We start from the raw sequence: 22,707 nt of genomic DNA, 5'->3' as shown, positions 1-22,707 counted from the left end.
TCTAGACTTACCTTACTCCTTCAATCAACATACAGCTACAAGGAAATTATTGATCTTTGATAGGTCATTCGTTAATGCTTGGTCATTCCATCAAGTCTAATATAAATCATAAGGCAGGGATCTATTGCAGGCTGTGCTTGCTGGTTCTGCTTGTTTAGAGACGTTGCAGCAGTCTAGTGTCTGTGCCAATCGCCTCGCTTCAGGATCAATACTGCCTAACCCAATCTCTTAAATAATTTATCATTTTTCAAGGCTCACAACACTATTCTTCTTCTTCCCTAAAAACAGCTCAAGTTTACACAGAGAGCGTGAACATAAAAGATTGGACAATATGAAGCTAAGGACAATTCTTTCCAGTGTTTTACACTGTGACATTGTTCTAATAACAAAAATTATGTTTTATTAATCATATCTGTTGGCACCATGGGGCCAATTAAACTTAAAAGCCCTTGGTAGAGCAATAGTCTAAATGATTTAAACCTTGATCTTAACCTTTAATCTAGACATCTTTCATATTGTGGGCAAGACGCATTTGTTTAAAATGCAAAGCATGCTGTCACATTCAGGCCAGTGACTCAACGAGTCCACTAATTAGACCAAGGAAGCAAAAAGGAGAATTTTAAATGTAAAACGTCAATGCAAAAAATAAAAAATAAACCTGTGCTCTTTTTTTCATGCAGGTTTATATATATTACTCCCAAAGGCACAACACACAAATTATTCCTATATTCTCTAAAGGGATTTTTGCATTTGAATTGATAATACCAATAGTTATCCAAAGAAAATAAAAAATATTTCACTTAAAGCATTCCTGCCATATGTAAGTTACTAGATGTCTCTATTTTTATGTCTCTAGATCAGAAGCATTAAAGACCCATGGAATATGTTGGAAGAGATAAGAAATCAAACTTCAGGAGAACTGTCACCTGTTGATGTGATTACATATGTGGAGGTCTTAACTCGATCGGCTGCATCATTAAGTGTTATGAATGACACTGTCACAGACAAGGAGGCACTTACTAATGCTACTATCAATGTAAGTTGTCGTTCTTTCATATTGCTGGATTTTGTTAACTTCTTCATCAGCTCTTTTGGGAACAAAGTTTTAATATACATGCATACATACACAAAAACAAATACATACACCTGAGTAAATGTATCATACCATGGTAGTGAAAAATGTTCCTTCTTAAGCTTTAGTTTGCTTAGCAAGGCGGTGGAGACACTTTTGGCATAGGCTGTCATTAATGTGAATTGACATTTATTTTGCATCTCTTGCACAAGACATGGTTTCAAAGTTTGAAAAGTTTTTTACTAAATCTCAAAGTAACTTTTGGAAATATTGGTTAACAAATATTTACAACATGCATCAGCATGCAATAACCAACATACAGGACAAATCAATCAAGACATTCTGCAATGCTGAGCAGATGGATTTAACTTCTGTAGATGTACGGTCAGTTGCATTTTTTTCAGAGAAGTGCTAGTTCTGGGCAAACATGTTTTTAAAACAGCATTTAAAACTCATTCTGTGATTTTTAATGGAAGTCCTGTATGGTCATATTTAATTGGAAAGTAAGGGAAAGAATATCTGTGCTATTGCAAAATTTCAGTAGACACAGCAAGAGACTTGAGGAATTGTTTACAGTGAAAAGATGTGTGAAGCTGAGAATTGCATGTAAACATGCTGAGCACCTTAGAATCAGATATATTGAAATGGGTGTTCATAGTTGTGAAAGTGTTAGAGACAAAATGGAGCAAAAGAAATAGGTACATTGGAGCTGTATCCTCTTCTGGGAAGCAACTATAAAACAAACTAGCATACACACAATATGTACATTTGCAAAAACATATCAGAAACATTTCTTATTTTCACAGGAGTTTGTAAAAACAGTAAACAATCTTGTTGAAATGGATGAACTGGTGGCCTGGAACAGGATTGATACGGAGAACAGAAAAAAGAGCATTACAAAACTGCTGCACACTGTGGAAGAAGCAACACTGGGTATCTCTCAAAATTTCAAAACGACAACTGAGATGGAAGTCCATGCAAGCAACGTGGGTAAGAGAATCAATGGAAAGCATATTTTTCTTTATGGTAGCACAACTGTGAACAAGTCTTTGGCAAGCTATAGTTTATCCATAGCTAGAATAACTGAAGGAATTGGTGGCATCTCTACTACACTTGCAATCATGAAACCTGCTTCACCATGTTATTGATATTTTCTTTGAATTGGAGAAAGGCAATGGTAAAAGGTTAGTTTTCAACACATAGAATAATATTTCACCAGTATTCAACCTCACTATGTTCTGTTATATTTTAATCCTTGAGATGGAAAGCATTTTATCTACACTACAGAACACTGCAGATACATTTGTAGGTGAATAATACAATGGGGAGAAAAAACAACTACTTATGTAAAACTAGGTAAAACTAGACATCTTCGATTTTGAACATCACGTCTAGAAAAGATGCAAGATCTCAGGAATGAGGCCTGCAAGAAACTAAAAGTAGGAACTCCTGGTGTCACTTGAGCTAAATTGTTAGAGTTATCGAATTGCATTAGGAAAAGTTGCATTCTAATGTTCTTTACCTGATGGACAAGAAACTATAATTTATAGATAAATGTATTTATCGGACACACATTGACAAACTTTATACTACACTATATAAATCTATATTTTGAGGATGTCTAGTCAACTTCAAAAGTATTTCTATTTTCATACCATATACAAGAACATTAACATCCTATATAAAAGACTTCAGTCTTAGTGTCTTAAATATAAAGAAAGGCTACAGAGTCCCATTGCAAAAACAGCTATTTAAGCCCAGCTGTGACATCCAAGGACATTCATTATTAAAGCACCGATAAGTTAATTCAGCTCCATGCCAGATGCAGTATTAGGCTAAATGCCACATCCCAATATCCCTTTTTCACAGAACCCTATGTAAATATAGGAGGAACTGTATAGAATTATCTGCAAGTAAATCATTTTTACTTGCATACCTGCATATGTCATTCACTACATTACTCGAACTGCAAAGAATGATTCCAGAAAATGAAAACTCCAGCAGGAAAAATGATCTGTGTCACTCTCTTCCCAGGCCTGTTTTTCATGATTGTATTTTTTTGCCAGTTATGTATTACCACAGATGAGATTTTGAAACTGAAGAGATTTTTCATATTAAATATTATTAATGGAAGTATATTAAATTAAATGAATTCTTGGGGAACTTTTAATTAGTAAAGATTCAGATGATAACAGCATGAGATTAATTCAGATCTCATTAGTGAAAAGGGACAAATGATAGGGAGAGAAATAATCAGAAACAATACAGCAGTTCTTTCAATGAAACTAAATGTTGAGGCAGGGAAAACCTAAATGAGAAATAGATGGCATTTGAAATATCCTATTTAACAATGAACATTTCATAGACAATTCTGAAGAGTATTGAAGATTTTAGACTTCAAATATATATTCAAGGTTTCCAAATGTTATGAATTTCAAATATTAAAATTGTTTATATAACTATTTACTACAAAATGTACTAGTATTTAATAATATGCAGAATACAAAGTAAACATTTTATCAACATTATCTGAATAAAGTAAAGCTTTTTCTCCATGTGTAAGCAACATCTGCAACTGTTTTTTTTTTTTTTTTATAAGGAAATTGTTCATGGTTGGTGGTCATCAAGAGTTTCTCATTCTTTTAAAGTCAACGGCAGACTTGTATGAAGTATCACTTCCAGTTTCATTGAATCGTGCCCATGTTTCCCGTGAATCCTGTAAATACATAATCTTAGACCAGTCCCTAGTGGACAATAAACCTCATCAAAAAACTGTCATGCATGAAATGCAGCTTGAAGAATTCCCCTGTTGAATAAATAAAGTATTGAAAATAGCCAAAGGTTATGGTCTGAGTATCTATGTAAGGAACTGCCCATATTGTGAGTGCACGTGTGTAATCTTTGCAAAATCACATTAAATTGATAATGGAATGCATTGTGCTGCACTGCATTTCTGTTCAACAACAACAACAAAACACAGTTGGCATATGAATATTTGCTATTACATCAGCTGTCAAAGACAACATGCATTTCCTATTTGTAAAGTACTTCATGGACAGGTTGACTGTCCAGCAATTTGTCAGAATTTAAATATAGGTTTTTTGAAAACCCCTCGTCTTTTTTCATGTTGCAGCTCTTAAATTGTATGCCTTTGATCCCCAACAAGGAAGACACATTCATCCACATGCTAACATGAATGGGGATGTTATAGCACTAATTCCAAAACATCATAAAGACACTTATGGTAAGCTGATTAAATGTATTAATATAGCATGTACACAGATAACAAATAAGAAAATGTCTGAACAACAGCCCTTCAAAGATAATCTGAAAATAGCTTTTTTCTATTATTACATTGCTATTTGTTCTTGCTCTTTATCGTGACTACCAATTTCCTCCATATTGAACAGACTAGAATAGACAAATTTTAACTAATGTCTTTATCGCCTATCAGGGAGTGTATCCATTGTGTTTCTACGATATGACAGCATTGGTATTCTCCTGAAACCAAATGATATCTCCGTGGAAACAAATGACTCGCAGGCTGATGAAGCTGAGGATTTCACTGTGAACTCACAAGTAATGGCTGCAGCGATAAAGACGAACCCACCTCAGATCTACCAGCTTGATCGGGTTACATTTACTCTTAAACATATCAAGGTAAGGTTATGCTGACAGCTGTGTCACAAAGATGAACATGTATATTCAATATTGCAGCATCGAGATACCAAGGGCTTGATTTTAAATGCTTTACTCAGGTGTAAATCAATAGAACGTTAATGGGCTTTAGTGCTTGCATACTTTTCTGAAATCCAGCCCTAAGTATCACATTAACACTAGTGAGGAACACCATTTACAGGTCTGTATTAGAAGGGAAACAGATAGGTTTCTCCCTGTTGTAAAACTTCATGAGATTTCCTTGGCTAGGCCTAGATCTATACATGTAGAGTGTTATAACACTATCCATTAGTTTCCATTTCAAATTAACCAATCATACATTAAAAACCATATTATTTGTTGGAGAGTCTGAATTAGCTGACATCAGCTTTTGGAATTAATATTTTCAATTAATCTGATTCTGTCAATATTGATAGACAATTGAAATTATGGCCAGATGCATGATCTTCTGTTAATAGGCTCAAAACAGCTTTCAGCATACATCTCCTATGGATCTATTATATTATTGCATGCATTAGCATGCTTTTTTACTAACCATCATTTGCCCTGTATTACAAGTCAGTCAATGTTTTTGTTTTAAATGTGCAGATTAATATTGATATTATGATTCCTCCCATCAGCTATTTACATGACGATTAATTCTTTTTTTAGCTGCTCACCCCGGATTCGGTCACAAAATGTGCTTTTTGGAAATACTCTCCACCTAGCATGAAAGGTCATTGGTCCACAGAAGGCTGTGAACGCACGCATGTCAATGTTTCCCATACTGGATGTCGCTGTGATCATCTGACTCATTTTGCTATTCTTATGTCTTCTGGACGGACTAATGTAAGTATTAATCTATACAATTTAAAGCCAAATCTACCCCTGCCTTATGTGTATGGATTAGTCAGTCATCTTGATGTCAACATGCAGGAATTCAAATGTGACCTTAATCACTTACCCTGTCCAAATACAATACTCTATCAATTTACAAGGAAACAATTAGGCCTATTTAAAAAAATCACACAAAGAACACCATTTTGTTTTTCAATGTTATTCTAATTGATGAGAATCGATGTGAAAATCATGTGTCTGCTCTTCTTTTCAGATACAGAAGTTTTCGAATTCAATTTTGAAATCACTCCTAGAAATAGTTACGGTCTTTGTACCAGACAATGAAAAAACATCTGAAACTTAAATATTTAAATTGTATAAAAATGAAAAATATTTGTGGCATTAAAATGATTGCAAAACAAATCACAAAGGAGAAACTGTACATTTCAGACACATTGCAAACATCACATATTTTGTTTATTAAAACTATTCACTTCTTAACGTCACTATTTCTAACATCTACATGATTGATACCGACTTAGTTTGTACTTCTGTGATGCTGATATATTGCTTTATTCACTTGTATTTTGGCAGATGGAAGACCATTATAGCATACTCACCAGAATCACATTGCTAGGGATAATAATATCCCTCATCTGCCTGTCAATGTGTATTTTTACATTTTGGTTCTTCAGAGAAATACAGAGCACCAGGACCACGATTCATAAAAACCTTTGCTGTAGTTTGTTCATGGCAGAATTCATTTTCCTGATAGGAATTAATATGAACACCCACAAGGTAAGTACTAGGACACAGCAAAACCCCTTACTGGTATGCATCTATGGCTCCACTCCTTTCCCCCCTCTTTCTGTTTTATGTTATCTTTTTTCTTCAGCCTGCATGGTTTACAAGTCTTGAATGAAAGACTGAGCTCAAGATTAATATTTTCAATGCATCTACAATAAATGCATAATTTCACCATTTAATCATATTAAAGGAAAAAAAAATCTGGAGAATGACAAAATTAATGAGCGCTGCTGTGTAAGAAATTAATTTAAATGCACTAGTTAAAGCTTTATTTATGAAGTTGTTAATTTTGAGCTTCGAAAAGATTAACCCCCCCCCCCCCCACACACACACACAATACCATTCGGTCCCTAATTCAATAACACACTATCAAACTATCACAACATGCCAACCCAACAGGGCAGTGATTGTGATGGAATTGGAGCAAGAGTCTTCCACTGTCCTCTTTTTCTTAACCCAATTAAAGATCATGTGGCAAACTATCAACTACAGACTGGGCAATTTCATCATAGCCACACTGGGGGTACATGCAATAGGAGGCACAGGGTGCGCAGAAACCAATCCAGCACTTTTATTTTTTATTTTTTTATCTCCAACCCCAGGGAGTATGGAAAGACATTTTAATCATCAAACCAGAGCTCAAAGCCTAAAACCTCTTGGATTTTATTTTGCTTCAGCTTAAATTAAATTGCATGTTAGATTTTTACTGTAAAATGCAGCATAGGAAACTCACATCTGGAATTGTATTAAAATAGTGTAGAAATGCTCTTCAGTTATGTGGGACATTACCACTGTATCTTATTATAACTCACTATCTCAGATCAAAATGGTTCTTGTACAGGTAGTTGTAAAATATGCCAACTTCCTTTCCTCTCTCTCTAACAGGTATTCTGTTCCGTCATCGCCGGGTTACTACATTATTTTTTCTTAGCTGCTTTTGCCTGGATGTGTATTGAAGGGATCCATCTTTATTTAATAGTGGTTGGTGTCATATACAATAAAGGTTTCCTGCACCGCAACTTCTACATTTTCGGGTACGGAAGCCCTGCTGTCGTAGTAGGAATTTCGGCGACACTTGGCTACAAATATTACGGCACCAATAAAATGTAAGTTTATAAACCAATTACATGCATTCTACCTGGATCTGTGTGAAACTGCACAACTGAATCCATTGTTTTGCATTTCACAGGTGCTGGTTAAGCACAGAAAATAACTTTATATGGAGCTTCATTGGACCTGCTTGTTTAATTATTCTGGTAAGACTGATAATAAAGCTTTAATGTTTAGAGGAACTAAGAAAGTTTGCTTACAGTCACAGACATGCCACTCTTCAAAAGATTAAATTATTCTCAACAATACAATAACAAATACAAGTGTACTGTTGTCAATATTACAGAAATGTTTGTTGAAACTCTGTAATAAGGTTTTTAAAGCATTAATGGGCCATTCTGGGTTTTAGGATTGATTGAACATTGGGCTTGATTTTAAGTTACAGGCATGCAAAACGTGCTTTTCAATCTGTCCAGAGTTATAGTGATGCATCTCCACGTTTTGATTTTCCAATTTCAAAAAATTGATAATTATATACATGTTTCCCATTGAACCATTAGGTTCTGTCATATGAAAATCAAGAAAGACAATTAATATTATATATAGATATTGGTATACATTAAACACACACCATATATAATAATAATACTTATAAATTATCCATAAGGCTGTATAATAAAACTACATAAGATTTCAGATACTGAAGCTTTTGCTGTATCTCAAAAATATGATGTTTCTGTTCACAATGATCATAGTATATCCTTTGTGTATTGCACTTTTGTTATTCCTACAATGCGACTGCTAAAACAAATCGGTTGTTTAATACTTGTGCCCTAAGGTTAATCTCTTGGCTTTTGGAGTGATCCTTTACAAAGTCTATCGACATACAGCTGTGAAAAAACCTGAAGTCAGTCATTATGAAAATATAAGGTAAGGTGCAAATTAACCTTCAGGCCTAGAATTCACCTACTCTAGACAAAAATACATATTTCATTTGGAGAAATGTAGTACAATATTCGTACAATGCAATGCTAATATAGTGTTGTATAATATACCATTCATATTATAGCCCATAGGATACTATGTAGTAGTCTATGCTTACTATAGTATAGTCTTGTATTCCAATGGCAGGCTTACTATTGTGGAATTGTGTGGAATATTTGAGTATTCCTTTGTGTGCTTGTTGTAGTGTTGTGAAGAATTCTATTGTATCATTACCACAGTGCAATTTGCCACTTTTTTTATATGTGCGCTTTATGTCAGTGATAGATGTAGATATTTACCTTCCTCAGTTATCTAATGATTTTATTCATTTTGGAAAAGGTTTGCACAGGAAAGTGATATCCTGTGGATTTGGGTTGCAGTTCTTATAATTTGCTAAGGATGTTTGCACTCTATTAGTCAGAAGCTGCTGGATATCCCATAACCTGGAATTTACTCCCTATTTCAAGATATTTACACATTTAAATATACAATATTGATGTCTGCTCTTTGACACCCCATTTAAAAATGGTTTTGATGATGCAATTTGTGGAGGAGACTAATACCTAGACTTTAATATTCCAGCTCGGTGGGGGTGTAGGGGGAGGCAGAACAAAATGAATCAAAAGCTAGATTGAATGTGTCAAAACATTGGCTTCTGCACGAGATGGCAAACTATTTGAGATGCACAGTATCTTATTAATGTCTTAGTTTAAAGAGCATTTGTAGATTCTACCTATTGAAAGATTGAAAGTAGATCAATATCTGTAAAGTTTACATTTCAAAAACATTAAAGCTCTACTTTCTTTGTATTTTTCCTGCACAGAGTGGCAGGGAAATGTCATTGAGCTGTTCTCTGAATTTGAAGTGTTCGGTTTTAACCCGTAACCAAAGTAAAGTTTGGTAGACAACAATAACTTCCATCTTTCAGGTCCTGTGCGAGGGGTGCCCTGGCTCTTTTGTTTGTACTCGGTGCGACCTGGGCGTTTGGTGTCCTCCACATCTTAATCGAATCCACACTCACAGCGTATCTCTTCACAATCACCAACACTTTTCAAGGGATGTTCATCTTCATATTCCTGTGTGTGTTATCCAGAAAGGTAAGATACTTTTAAATCGAGCACCCTGCATAAATTAATAATGTCAGATATGTAACCTACACAACAGATATGTTCACTCAAGCTATTCCCATTTGAAAGTTAATGGATAACACTGTTTAAATACAGTTGTCTGTAGAGGAATCATATCCCTGTAGGAATTCAGCCTTTTTTATTAAAACATGAGTAATAGTAGTAGTACAGTAATGCACACAATAGTATAGCTTTGCCAGACACTGAAAACTGCAGGCAAAATTAGATAACACGCTCAGGTGCTTTTAGCAATGACTGCTTAGGTTAACTGTGTGTACACGATCAGATGTCAATTTCAAAACACAGTTTCCACTAAAATCAGGTCAAAATGCCTTCCCACCACCATCAATACAGTGAGCACTTAAATTGTAAAACCAAGACCATTGTTTTTCTGGTCAGTAACACTTATTTGAATGCAATATACCAAACAAATAAGATAATCCCCAAACCAACAGGACATAATAAATCGAACAATAAAAAAAGCTTGCCAATTGAATTTGTTATATAACAGTAGATAACTATGTTTGTGTAATGAAAATGACTATGCACTCCAAAGTAAGTTGCGCTATAATGTATAACAGTCAAAGTATTTTTTTTATTAATTTTGTGTTTTTCAATTACCTTGATATAAAGAGTACAAATTCACTTACCTTACAATATCATGCAAGTCTCTGCAGTGTCATAGGTTTACACATTCCATATCATGCCATCGCGTCCGGTGTTTATGCAGATAATATTTCCCTATGCTTCGGAAAGATTTATTGTCAAGATATCCTCAATTCTAATCCCAGATCAGACACTGAATAATTATGCAGGTCTGGGAATTTGATTTGCTTCCTGAAGGCAAAACCCAGCCAAGTTTACAACTGTGTGGTAAACTTTACAAAGCAGATTAACTAATAAAATGTCAGTTAAATCGATGTCTAAAATGGATCATCAAAGCACATGTGCATTAATTTCTGCTCTTGGAAAAGTTGTAATCATACTTAATACTATAGCTGGGATTGTCCTGCTGGTGTAGCATCTCTTTGGCAATGTATCTTTTTTTTTATGATTAACAGAAAAATGTTCACGTTCATTATGCATCCGTGAAACATCCGTGAATCTGACTTGATCCATTTTAATCACAATAAGTCAAATAACCCCCTGAAAGATTCACTGGTAATATCACAAGGAGATGTCCTTCAATATTTGGTCAGTAACAGAGTCAGTTTTTGCATGTACTTAAAGTATGAATCATGATGTTTGACATACTAATCATGGCCACTTATTTAGACATCTTTAAAATGCAGAATGTATTTACACAATATTACCTAACCTGTAAGGACAGCCATTCCATCCAGTTTCTTATAATCTGACATAAGCAAAGGCATATTTTATAAGTATTATTGCAGTGCTCTCTTTTTAAGAAGCATATGAATATATTGTATCAAACTGTCTGTCTTTTTTTATATAAATTATATACATATGGACAGACAGATTTTCTTTGTAAAACCAAAACTACTTTCATTGGCCCAGCTTAAAACAGTACCTAGGGGGTAATACCTCAGCAAAATAAAACCTGTCCTATACTCTCAGAACCACAGACGGGCTTCCACACAGCTATAGCCACAGCCACTAATCACCGCTCGGCCTAAACTCTGCGCGCACAGCATCATGGGTATCCTGAACGCATATTGAATCATCCTGGTTGGACCCACTTACACAGGAGCCCCACCATGCTACCCCGAAAAGGGATCAAAACAGCAGCATGACCATTTGCATTTTTGAATCTTTATTACACAAAAGACCCACAAAACACAACACTCTTACACAGGAACTCAAAATCACCACAACCATTCCTAAACATTATGCCTGGTCTTCTACTGGTCCTCCCCAGGTGGATTCTCCCTAACAATTCATGGAAGCAAATAGACAGACAGACAACACAAACGTACATAGAGTCCTTCTGCCTGTGTTGCACTTACAAAGTTAGCCATGGGTAAAGGTGTCATTTAAGTACCCAATGAGCATGAAGCTGCATAGCCTCAAGGACATGGCAGTGACTCACACTCAAAAGCAATGCAGAATAAAAAGAACAAGGTTTAAGATGGAGGCTCCACCCTCCAAGGGTTCCTTATCAAAACGAGGCAGGTTCCCCAGCCCCAGGCGCGCACACACTCAATGTCTTCAACAATTACAACAGGTTAGTGTGAACACTTTGCAATAACCAGCATTATTAGGTCCCCCCCAAAAAAGTCCAACGGTTTACAAGCAGCCGACCTTCCCCTGATATACATATTGGAAGGGCAGCCGCAACATCCGCTAAGTCAGTTATGTAGGCTAGGTCGTTATGATATTTTCCCATGTACTTTAAGTGTATATTATTGTACCGATTAAATGTAGAATTAATTATTGTGGCTGCATTTTTCAATTAAGCATTGATCACTAACTTATATTCATATTTTTTTAAACTGTGATGATGGTGATGTTTAAGGTTTTTTTTTTTCCATAAAAATTGTCTACACATTTTGCTATCATATATCAGTCAATTTACAAGATTCCACATATAATTTCCATGTCTAATACTTTTTTTTTTTCATATGGGGATTTCCAAAAATGATGCCCCTTAAACTACATAAAGCTCTGTAAGATAAGATTTGTACCCCCTCCCTTCTTAAAGAGTGTTACATCCCTTACAATTCTAACATTAATATTGTTTTCAATCACACTGTTACTTTCATTCTCTCTCACCAGATTCAAGAAGAGTACTACCGATTGTTCAAGAATGTGCCGTGTTGTTTTGAGTGTCTCAGATAAATAAATGAAGAAATGGAAGTGGAGAAAAAGAAAAAGACGAACGGCGCATGTTTCATCAAGGAATCAAAAGTGACCGGTACACACACACAAGCCATTTCTTATCAGTAGCGCCCTGCATTTTGCATGACTGAAGAAAAACATATAAAATGGAGTCATGCAAAATGATAGAGCCTATTTATCAGTACAACACCAGTGACACCATTTTGACAAAACATCTAGGAGAACAATAGTGCAAACGATTTTTCAGTGTGTTTTTTCTTTAGGGCTTTTCTTCCATTTGACTATGTAGCGGCAATTATGCCCTGACCATTTAAAATAAATATGTTGTTGTTTTGCTATAATTTAATTTAAATTAAGTATTGTGCTTAAGAATCATGTATTAAAATATATTCAATAGTTGGCTCCATATGCCTATGTAACCGTAAGAGAGTTTAGTACTATACATGTAAATACTGCATAGGACTGGTGCACAAGCTGGGGCACAAACGTTAATGACCAATGGGCTTGGGATGACGGACACAAATCTAAACTAAATGTATTTTATAGGCCATAGACCCAGATGTGATTGTAATGACTACTGGATTGCTTTTAATACAATGGATTTAGTAATATTAAAACAAGAAAACTGTCTCTGTAGAGCACCTGACCTCTTATACAATTCTGTACATTACCAGCCAAGGGAGATTTGTCCCATAACTTTTGGTAATGGGCTCTAAGCTTTGAAATGAAAATAACTTTGTGAGTAGTAGGAGAAATATTTAATCATTAGAAGTGGCCTCTGCTCTATAAAAAAATATATAATATACAAATCTCTAAAGGAGACATCTTAAATGTATTATTTTCCTCCCACCCCTCCTTCACCATTTTTTATGATGATGATAACCAGTGCATTACACAACTTCAGTATTACTCTTTCCATATGTCTGACACATTACAGCATTTCAAATCTGAGTGAGATCAGAGGGCAGGGTGAACCACAGTAGTATACTCCTACCTTTTGCAATTTAAGTTCACTTGTCTTCCCACTGCATAGTTTCTGCATGGATAGTCTTAAATGTGTTTCCAGAGACGTCTAGGACCTTCTAAATTAATCTGTGGTTTGATATTACCTCCAGTGGAACTAGACACTGGGAAGGGAACCTGTCAGTGGGAGACTCCCAACACTAACATTTTGCATACTTTACATTTCATTCATTTAAAGAGTGAATGGGGATCTCAGTCATTACAAAAACTGTGCTTGGGAAATCCTTTGCACTTCACTAGCCACCGTCTCCCGTATTCTTTAAGTCGGTGTACTGCTATCTTATTTATATGGTTTCCCCATTTTTCATAAAGTCTACTTCAAAAGGTTTCAGATCTTATTACAGTAAAGAAAAAAGAAAAAACTTAATTGTTACTATATGTTGGATCAAAATGAAAACAAACAAACCCACCCTTAAGAAGATTGCCATCCTTAAAACAAACACAAATCAATGAAGCACAATGTATTTTTTCTGGGTATACAATCATTTTGGATCATTGCAAAAGTAAGAAATTAATGCTTTATTTCAAGAGATACATATTCTCTCTTGCCATTCTCTTATGTCTGTCAAACTTAATTATTTATGATCCTATATATAATGCAACTCTGTAAAGAAGCCTCTTTAGACTAGTGTTTGTCTCTACCACACCGCAAATTAAATTCTGTAATTTAATGCAAACAAATAACATCCATTGTAAGTTTCACTCGATCATTTTGCTCCAGAAATGTATCAAGGTGCTCTTTAAAGAGTTTTGCTCCAGAACAAATTTTGCTCATAAGTTGCCTGAAGGGGTTATAAATGGTGCCAATCCTTTCACACAACATCGATGTTAAAAAAACTAAAACAAATGAGCATTAATTTAAACATTTGAAACCCATTATAGGTCTGCTGCAAGATTACTATTTTACAAAATATGAGTAAGTTACAGCAATAACATGGTTTATTTTTGGGAGGTTGTAATAATTGAGCAAATTTTGCACTAGAGCAAAAAGCTGGAATCATCCTGTATGTTTTGTTTAATTATGTAAATGTATGTACATGTAAATAAACTAAAAAGCACAGTCAAATTAAAATGATGCAGCAATCCATCTATAACAGGGGTGTCAGACTCCAGTCTTGGGGGGGCCACAGTGTCTGCTGGTTTTTGTTCCAACAGGAGATCCCAATTACTTATTTTATGTCATTACTGTCTCAGGTAGGCTTATCTAAAACTTTCATTTTTATAATTTGAAGAAGTGTTAAATCCTTCCAGTTCTTGGTTTAATTAAATCAATTAAAAAAACAAGCTGGGCTGGAACAAAACCTAGCAGACACTGTAGCCCTCCAGGACCGGAGTCTGACCGGAGTCTGACAGTAGTAACATTAACTAACAAACTAACATTTGTCCATTCAAATATTCACAGATTTTGGGTTTGCCAAAAGCTTCTCACATCAATGAAATGGAAACCCACTATTAAGTTACTGTATGTGTAAATTACAAATGGGGAGCAGGCCTAGGATTTAGGGCTGTATCCATTAACCAAGTCATACAGTGAGGGAAAAAAGTATTTGATCCCCTGCTGATTTTGTACGTTTGCCCACTGACAAAGAAATGATCAGTCTATAATTTTAATGGTAGGTGTATTTTAACAGTGAGAGACAGAATAACAACAAAAAAATCCAGAAAAACGCATTTCAAAAAAGTTATAAATTGATTTGCATGTTAATGAGGGAAATAAGTATTTGACCCCATCGACTTAGTACTTGGTGGCAAAACCCTTGTTGGCAATCACAGAGGTCAGACGTTTCTTGTAGTTGGCCAACAGGTTTGCACACATCTCAGGAGGGATTTTGTCCCACTCCTCTTTGCAGATCCTCTCCAAGTCATTAAGGTTTCGAGGCTGACGTTTGGCAAGTCGAACCTTCAGCTCCCTCCACAGATTTTCTATGGGATTAAGGTCTGGAGACTGGCTAGGCCACTCCAGGACCTTAATGTGCTTCTTCTTGAGCCACTCCTTTGTTGCCTTGGCTGTGTGTTTTGGGTCATTGTCATGCTGGAATACCCATCCACGACCCATTTTCAATGTCCTGGCTGAGGGAAGGAGGTTCTCACCCAAGATTTGACGGTACATGGCCCCGTCCATCGTCCCTTTGATGCGGTGCAGTTGTCCTGTCCCCTTAGCAGAAAAACACCCCCAAAGCATAATGTTTCCATCTCCATGTTTGACAGTGGGGATGGTGTTCTTGGGGTCATAGGCAGCATTCCTCCTCCTCCAAACACGGCGAGTTGAGTTGATGCCAAAGAGCTCGATTTTGGTCTCATCTGACCACAACACTTTCACCCAGTTCTCCTCTGAAACATTCAGACTTCAGACAGGCCTGTACATGTGCTTTGAGCAGGGGGACCTTGTGGGCACTGCAGGATTTCAGTCTTTCACGGTGTAGTGTGTAACAATTGTTTTCTTGGTGACTATGGTCCCAGCTGCCTTGAGATCATTAACAAGATCCTCCCGTGTAGGTGTGGGCCGATTCCTCACGTTCTCATGATCATTGAAACTCCACGAGGTGAGATCTTGCATGGAGCCCCAGACCAAGGGAGACTGACAGTTATTTTGTGTTTCTTCGATTTGCGAATAATCGCACCAACTGTTGTCACCTTCTCACCAAGCTGCTTGGCGATGGTCTTGTAGCCCATTCCAGCCTTGTGTAGGTCTACAGTCTTGTCCCTGACATCCTTGGACAGCTCTTTGGTCTTGGCCAGGGTAGAGAGTTTGGAATCTGATTGATTGATTGCTTCTGTGGACAGGTGTCTTTTATACTCCCTTTAAGAGAGTGCTCCTAATCTCAGCTCGTTACCTGTATAAAATACACCTGGGAGCCAGAAATCTTGCTGATTTATAGGGGATCAAATACTTATTTCCCTCATTAACATGCAAATCAATTTATAACTTTTTTTAAATGTGTTTTTCTGGATTTTTTTGTTGTTATTCTGTCTCTCACTGTTAAAATACACCTACCATTAAAATTATAGACTGATCATTTCTTTTTCAGTGGGCAAACGTACAGAATCAGAATCATAACCACACTATTCACACACAAGCTCTTTTCATAGATTAAGGTACATTTCAGACCTTGCTCACCTACCACTTAACTTTTGCACATCTACTAGTAAGTGCCTCTGATAATGGCCTCAATAATCTACAGATACAGACAGGTTTGTGTAGAAATATGTCACAAGAGTTAAATACAATGTGGAGGTTGATGAATTTTTAAATGCTCTCTTTCATGTGTCTCCCACTTAGCGTACAATAACCTACAGGTTTTAATCTGAACATTAACCTACTTTTAAATATAGAATTTAATATATTGCAGCAATTTCAGAACCCAAGTTGATTTGTCTGAGCTCTAGACTGCAACACATAGGAGTTTTTGCAAAGCACTTACACCTATAGAGGAGAAAATTTGCCTGGGGCTTGCCAGCAAAACTAGGATGATGAGACAAAGGTGAGTACAATGGGTAGGGAGCACAGGACGTCAAGTCCACACACAACATATCCATTGTGCCAGTATTTATACAGGTCATTGGCCAGTCCATTGGCAGCAATGTCCAGTCAATGTCCAGGAGAATGTTGCCAGCATCCCTTGCACCCAGCCTCACCATATATTTAATATAATATCAGCAATCTGAAGGTCTTAAGGGATCCATGGTGATATTATTAATATTCAGAGCATCATGGGTATATTGACCTGCCATTGTATCTTCCATTTAAGACTTGACAAGATTCTGCACCGTTTGCCTTCTCTTTGCACCTTTGTGAAGGGCCTACAGGACAATTGTTCCCTCCAGTAGAATACTCAACAGGTTTGCAGAACCAAATTCAAATTCAAAACCTTGTCTAAATCATGTGCTTATTAAAGGTTGAAAAAATATTACTTCAAATATAATTTACCCCAAAATAAACTTAAAAATAATGTATTACTTTTTATAAGTGGTTTGGACAGATGTGTAACAAAAATGTTTAGATGGGATTGCCTGCAATTTAAATGTCTGTCCATTTCAGGAAGTGATAATGTTAGCAAAAGCCTTTCAAACTATGCAATACGTCCAAATAACTGATAAGACCAACCTTCAGTAAAACGGCACAGATTTCAACAAGCTCTTCCTTACGCACACAATCTGACAGGTCAAACAATCCTAAAACCACCAAGCAACTGACATTGAAAGTACTTCACGTTATGTGACCTATTTTGGTAATTTGCAACAGCCTAAGATGAGAAAGTCTAAAGTGTCAAGACACAACATACAACATACTAAGGATTATGCATAAACCGGGATTTAAACTTCCTTGCACTGATACTATGTTAACATGAAACATGAAATGCAGAATTTGCAACAAAGTGAAAAGAAAAGTGGGCAATACATCAATAACTAAATAACTGTTCAGTCTTCAGGATTTTTTCTCTTTTCCCCTGGCCATACCACACGAGTCCATTGCCATTTTGTAAGGTATAATATTGTCCTGATGTACTCTTTTTCCATCAGGAACAATATCTAAATATATAAACAGATCAGTAATGGATTTGCAAGGATTCCCAAGCAGGTTAGACTTGCCACATTTCACAAGCATTAATGTGTCAGTGCTGAAAGTATAGCTTAAGTGATAATGACTGCTTCAAAACAATAGAGATGTGATCCATAAACTGTGAATATCTCTCGTGCTCACAAAATATATATTTTTCAATTTTCTGCCAACTCCCTCCCAGTTCCTACATCTAAAGATTCCTTTTCTTTTTCCAGACAGCAGAGGATGATAAGACCATATGACAAGTCAATTTCTAAGGTCACTTAAACAAAAATATTCAACAGACAGTGCAGTTTTTCTGAACAAAGAGATAGAAGGATGTCAGAAGCACAATTATTTTAAGCTTAATAGTATTACAAAATAAATTATTACTAAAAGCAAGTGAAGGAGATCAATTGATAGACACTTTATAATTCTTAAAATCAATAACAAACTGAGCTCCAGAATGCTATAAAGCAATATATAATCTTACATACTAATAAAGGAAGATAATTTAGTGTTTATATGATATAATCCTTTAGTAGTATTATTGTGTATGCATTATTACTATGTTGTGACATTTAAATGAATAACTGCAATAAAGGAGAGTGATTAACCAACGTAACGATGCAAGAATAGAGATAATGCAAGACTGCATTGCCATCTGGAGGTCGGTATGGCAGTTTCATGTTTGTGTTTTATCTTAGAATACTTCACTTCAAAAATAAAATAAAGATAGGAATTCCGTATCAGTTACTGAAGTTTTAAAGAGCATTGGGATTGTTTGAATTGTTAGAAAGCCCCTGACCTTTCCCTTTTTCCACAAAAAAGCTTTTTTGTAAGTTAGACATTCATGTTTCCTGTAAGTTTGATCAAGCAACAATCATTCTGCAGTTGAAGGAATAAAGAAATCACAAATCTATAATTTAGCTTTCAAATACCAATGAAAAAAAGGCTACCTTTATTAATAATTGACAACAGACTGAGGCACGATTCAGCCCCACAAGGACTGTTAAAGATGAACACAGATCACACTTCAACTTCCATCTTCAATTACACAAACTGGGAATCAATTCACCTGTTTGCAGACAGTCAGAATTGAGCACAAATCACATAAATTAAACATCAACCTGACTTACATAAAAATTCTGACCCATTCTCCTGTCACTAATTCAAAACCCAATGCTTGAAACTGGTTCCCCATTGAGTACGTGCAAGGAAGAAAAACTCAGGTGATGCATTATGAATTTGACTGATCAGTTGAAGTTTAAACCTTTGCAATTCCACTTCACAAACCCTTCCTGCACTTGACACACGTGTGAAAACATGATTTTAACACTACATCATTGAAATCACCCCCACACCTTGTATTCAAATTGCTCTGGACCCTTGATACAATGGGGTTTGAGGGCTTTTTCAGATCTAGGAGATTGGACATCACTTAACAGTCTCTTGTCAGAATGCAACGTTTAACACATAACAGTAATACAATGATTGGGATGCTTACTGTATCGTATTAATATAGCTAAGCAAACAAATGTCAAATAGACCATGATTAAGGAAAGTACAGAAACATAGAAAATACAAAACATAACATAATATCTTGTCATTTATTTAAGTCCCTCATTTATAAAGTCATTGCTTACATGCCTGACACTAATTAAGGATTGACATTTTACAGGCAGTTCATAATACCATACATAGTCTACATATTAAGGAGTTTCCTAAATGCCTATTTAATCTCAAGTATTTTTTCCTCTAATTGTTCCAATGATAACACTAAAGGGTTTCATTACAAGCAAAAAACATCCCACACAAAGGTAATCTCAATGTGATTATGGTTTTGAACCCAATTTGCAAACAATAGAGTGTCTTAATCAAAGACATTATAGTTTTAAATAATGGACATTTAAACAAAATGGTATATTTGTAATGTTTCCAATACAAAACTCTGCATACAAGGTACTACAGAGTAGAATTAACATGAATAGGTTTATTATGAAGTGTCACACAAATGTTTAGTGTTTATCGGGTATGGGAGATCCATTTGGAGGAGACAGGAGACACTTCTTCACACAGAGAGTCGTCACAATCTGGAACAAACTCTCCAGCGATGTGGTTGAAGCTGAAAATTTGGGAACATTTAAAAACAGACTGGATAGGATCCTTGGATCACTCAGTTATTAATGGACACCAAATGAGCACGATGGGTAGAATGGCCTCCTCTCGATTGGACACTTTCTTATGTTGTTATTTATTTTGCCTATGGCATTTTTCAAATCTGTATTTGATTCTTAGGAGTTCTTCAAGCTATACACTTTCAAAAAAAAAAAAACTACAAGAAATTCCTACACTCAATATGGTATTATTTCCCCATCTAGTGGTCATTTACTATTTGACAGGTAAAGCAAGTTAGTAGTTTGTAATCCTAGAAAAACTGAAAAGAAAAAACAGAGCAATGACTCGTACCCACATCACAGACATCAAAACAAACAGACATTATGTGAATTTAGAGAACATGAGAATACAGAATAACTCTGAATTGTACTATGCAATGCATCAGAAACCACTCAAACATTTAAACCGAGAAGAATAATACTAAATACAATCCATACCCACCCAGCAGGGGGAGTTATTACATTGCTTATATTTAAATTAATAGTAGCTGTAGTATTAATTATTATTACACAGTGTAAATTAAGAAATTAAGAAGGAAGGAAGGAAGGAAGATGTCGAAATGTGGCAATGTATCCAATGAAGCCAAGGAACAGTCCAGACAGGAAACTATAGCAACATCTACCGCTTACTGCAAATAGCATAGCTTGCCAATTAGCAAGCATCCCACGGGTTAATTAGCAACTTCAACTCCCTGTGAGCATGCATTTAGGTTTTTGTACACTGACCTCTACCCTCCCAGGTGCTGTGTGTTTGAATCGACGTCCATCTCCTTCTTGGCCTGGCTGACCTACAACTGCATGCTTTGCGCTCCCCTGTGTTCCCCGGATGAGGGGTCAATTATCTGTCCACACTGTCAACTGGGTGTGTCACTACAGGCTTCTGCGGTGTTATTTTGGAAATTATCTATGTTGCTCACAATTAGTAGTGTTTTCTTGACTTTTCAGTAGAACTGTTGGAAAATAAGACTGATTTTCGCTTCTTCTCATTTTCCATTTTGCAGCCAACCGTACGCGAGCGTCACCTTTGCGCTTGCGCGCCAGCAACCACGGCGTTGATAGGCTGTTGTTCAGTGAATAGGCTTCTTCTGCCCGCCCCTTTCCCCGCCGTTTCAACCAATTAGCCACTCTCACAGTTGACAGTGTATTTATTGCGATCCTCATCACTGCGTTAAGCACCAGCAGGGGGCGCTGCAGCACCCCAGCACCCATCTTGTCGCGCCTATGGATGGGTGTCTTTAGTTTACCACAGAACTATCACTTAGCATAGGATGCAACATATTTGATTACACACCTTTACAAATATAATAAAGTTACTTGCTTACATAAAGCATTCTGTGCAAATCATTTTACAGCCAACTTATTTGACATCTTTTGAAAAACATGCTGAGAGTCTACAGGTGGGTGGTGGACTATCTAATTACTGTGAACAAAAGATGCCACAAACGTGTGCACAAACCCTCACCATCATTCTTATACTAGACCACATCTTACCTGATGTGGCTAATTGCTTGATTGCCTGTGCAATGAAATATAGGTTTTACAGTGCATTCGCATGCCAATCAAAGAGCTTCAATATATAATACATTTTATCAGTCACATAGACATTAAGTATGCATAATTATATGTAACACATTTTTATAATACAAAACTTTAATAATCAGTTTAATTTATATTCAAAATGCTGCATATTCATCACTTGTAATGCATGTGTTATATAAGCAATAGAAGTCCATTAACAAATGACTTTAAAAGGCAAACATTAATATCCCAACAAACAGTTTTTTTGTTTGTTTGTTTGTTTTAATCATTTCATTATTTTGCCCCATGTTTTATGGTATTGTGGAATTTATACCCAATCTGTACTATAGTAATCATGATTTTTTTTTTTTTTTTCAATTTTGTGCATTTCAATGTTTATTGCCTGTCTGTCTGTTATTTGGTTATTGTAGAAAGCTATCACTGCATTTTAACAGACACATAAATGGACCTACCTAACATTAAACAAAAACAAATGTTTGCTTGTTTCAATAAATCATTGACATGTTCAATTGTTTAACCAGTTTTTAAGTATTAACGCAATTACCTCATGTTATCGGATTGACATTAAAACTGATATCAGTACATAGTTTTGTACATATTTACACCATAACAGATTAATGACTGGAATTTTGGCTTTTCTATATCTTATGTCAATTATTGCATAGGCTTACATGTGGGATTGCCCTGACCTAATATAAAACAAGACTGAAGCAATTTTAGACCTCATGCCAAAAAATTTAAATAACTGATGGTCAGTAGATGGTGCAACATTAGCACAAATTCTGGGACAACAGCCAACCTACAATACACAGCTGCTCATATTGAATAGGTTGTCGGCCCACTTTTGGCCTCAATGACTACTGCATCGCTCTTGATAGAAGGACGTTTTTTGTGTGTGGTGAGAGAGTATGAGGATATTCATGATTAACACTGCAGTTCCCATATCCCAGAGATATTCTATAAGGGTATAACGCGATTCACAGTGTATGTGATTCTTATGGTGACATAATCCCTCTATGAATGTTGTAGAGTGTACAAATCCCCCTGCGTGAGGAGACCACATTTATGGGGTGGTGGTTCGAATCCGAGCAGGGA

At 36.0% G+C, this 22,707-nt stretch overlaps 1 protein-coding gene across 1 annotated transcript in view; it reads left to right on the top strand.

Moving 5' to 3' along the window:
• The window catches only part of adgrl4 (adhesion G protein-coupled receptor L4), a 33,107-nt gene extending 18,679 nt beyond the window's left edge, over positions 1-14,428 (top strand). The window contains exons 6-16 of the mRNA XM_066692074.1: positions 857-1,036; positions 1,879-2,062; positions 4,206-4,316; positions 4,527-4,732; positions 5,402-5,578; positions 6,161-6,364; positions 7,259-7,479; positions 7,563-7,629; positions 8,262-8,353; positions 9,336-9,504; positions 12,271-14,428. Of these exons, the coding sequence (XP_066548171.1) occupies positions 857-1,036; positions 1,879-2,062; positions 4,206-4,316; positions 4,527-4,732; positions 5,402-5,578; positions 6,161-6,364; positions 7,259-7,479; positions 7,563-7,629; positions 8,262-8,353; positions 9,336-9,504; positions 12,271-12,333 (1,674 nt within the window). The 3' untranslated portion in view covers positions 12,334-14,428. The remainder of the gene's footprint in view (positions 1-856; positions 1,037-1,878; positions 2,063-4,205; positions 4,317-4,526; positions 4,733-5,401; positions 5,579-6,160; positions 6,365-7,258; positions 7,480-7,562; positions 7,630-8,261; positions 8,354-9,335; positions 9,505-12,270) is intronic.
• Positions 14,429-22,707: the final 8,279 nt, after the last annotated feature.

The sequence above is a fragment of the Amia ocellicauda genome, chromosome 19 (assembly GCF_036373705.1).
Source record: "Amia ocellicauda isolate fAmiCal2 chromosome 19, fAmiCal2.hap1, whole genome shotgun sequence".
Taxonomy (NCBI): domain Eukaryota; kingdom Metazoa; phylum Chordata; class Actinopteri; order Amiiformes; family Amiidae; genus Amia; species Amia ocellicauda.
Note: the sequence above shows the minus strand (reverse complement) of the source record. Positions and strands in the feature narration are given on the sequence as shown.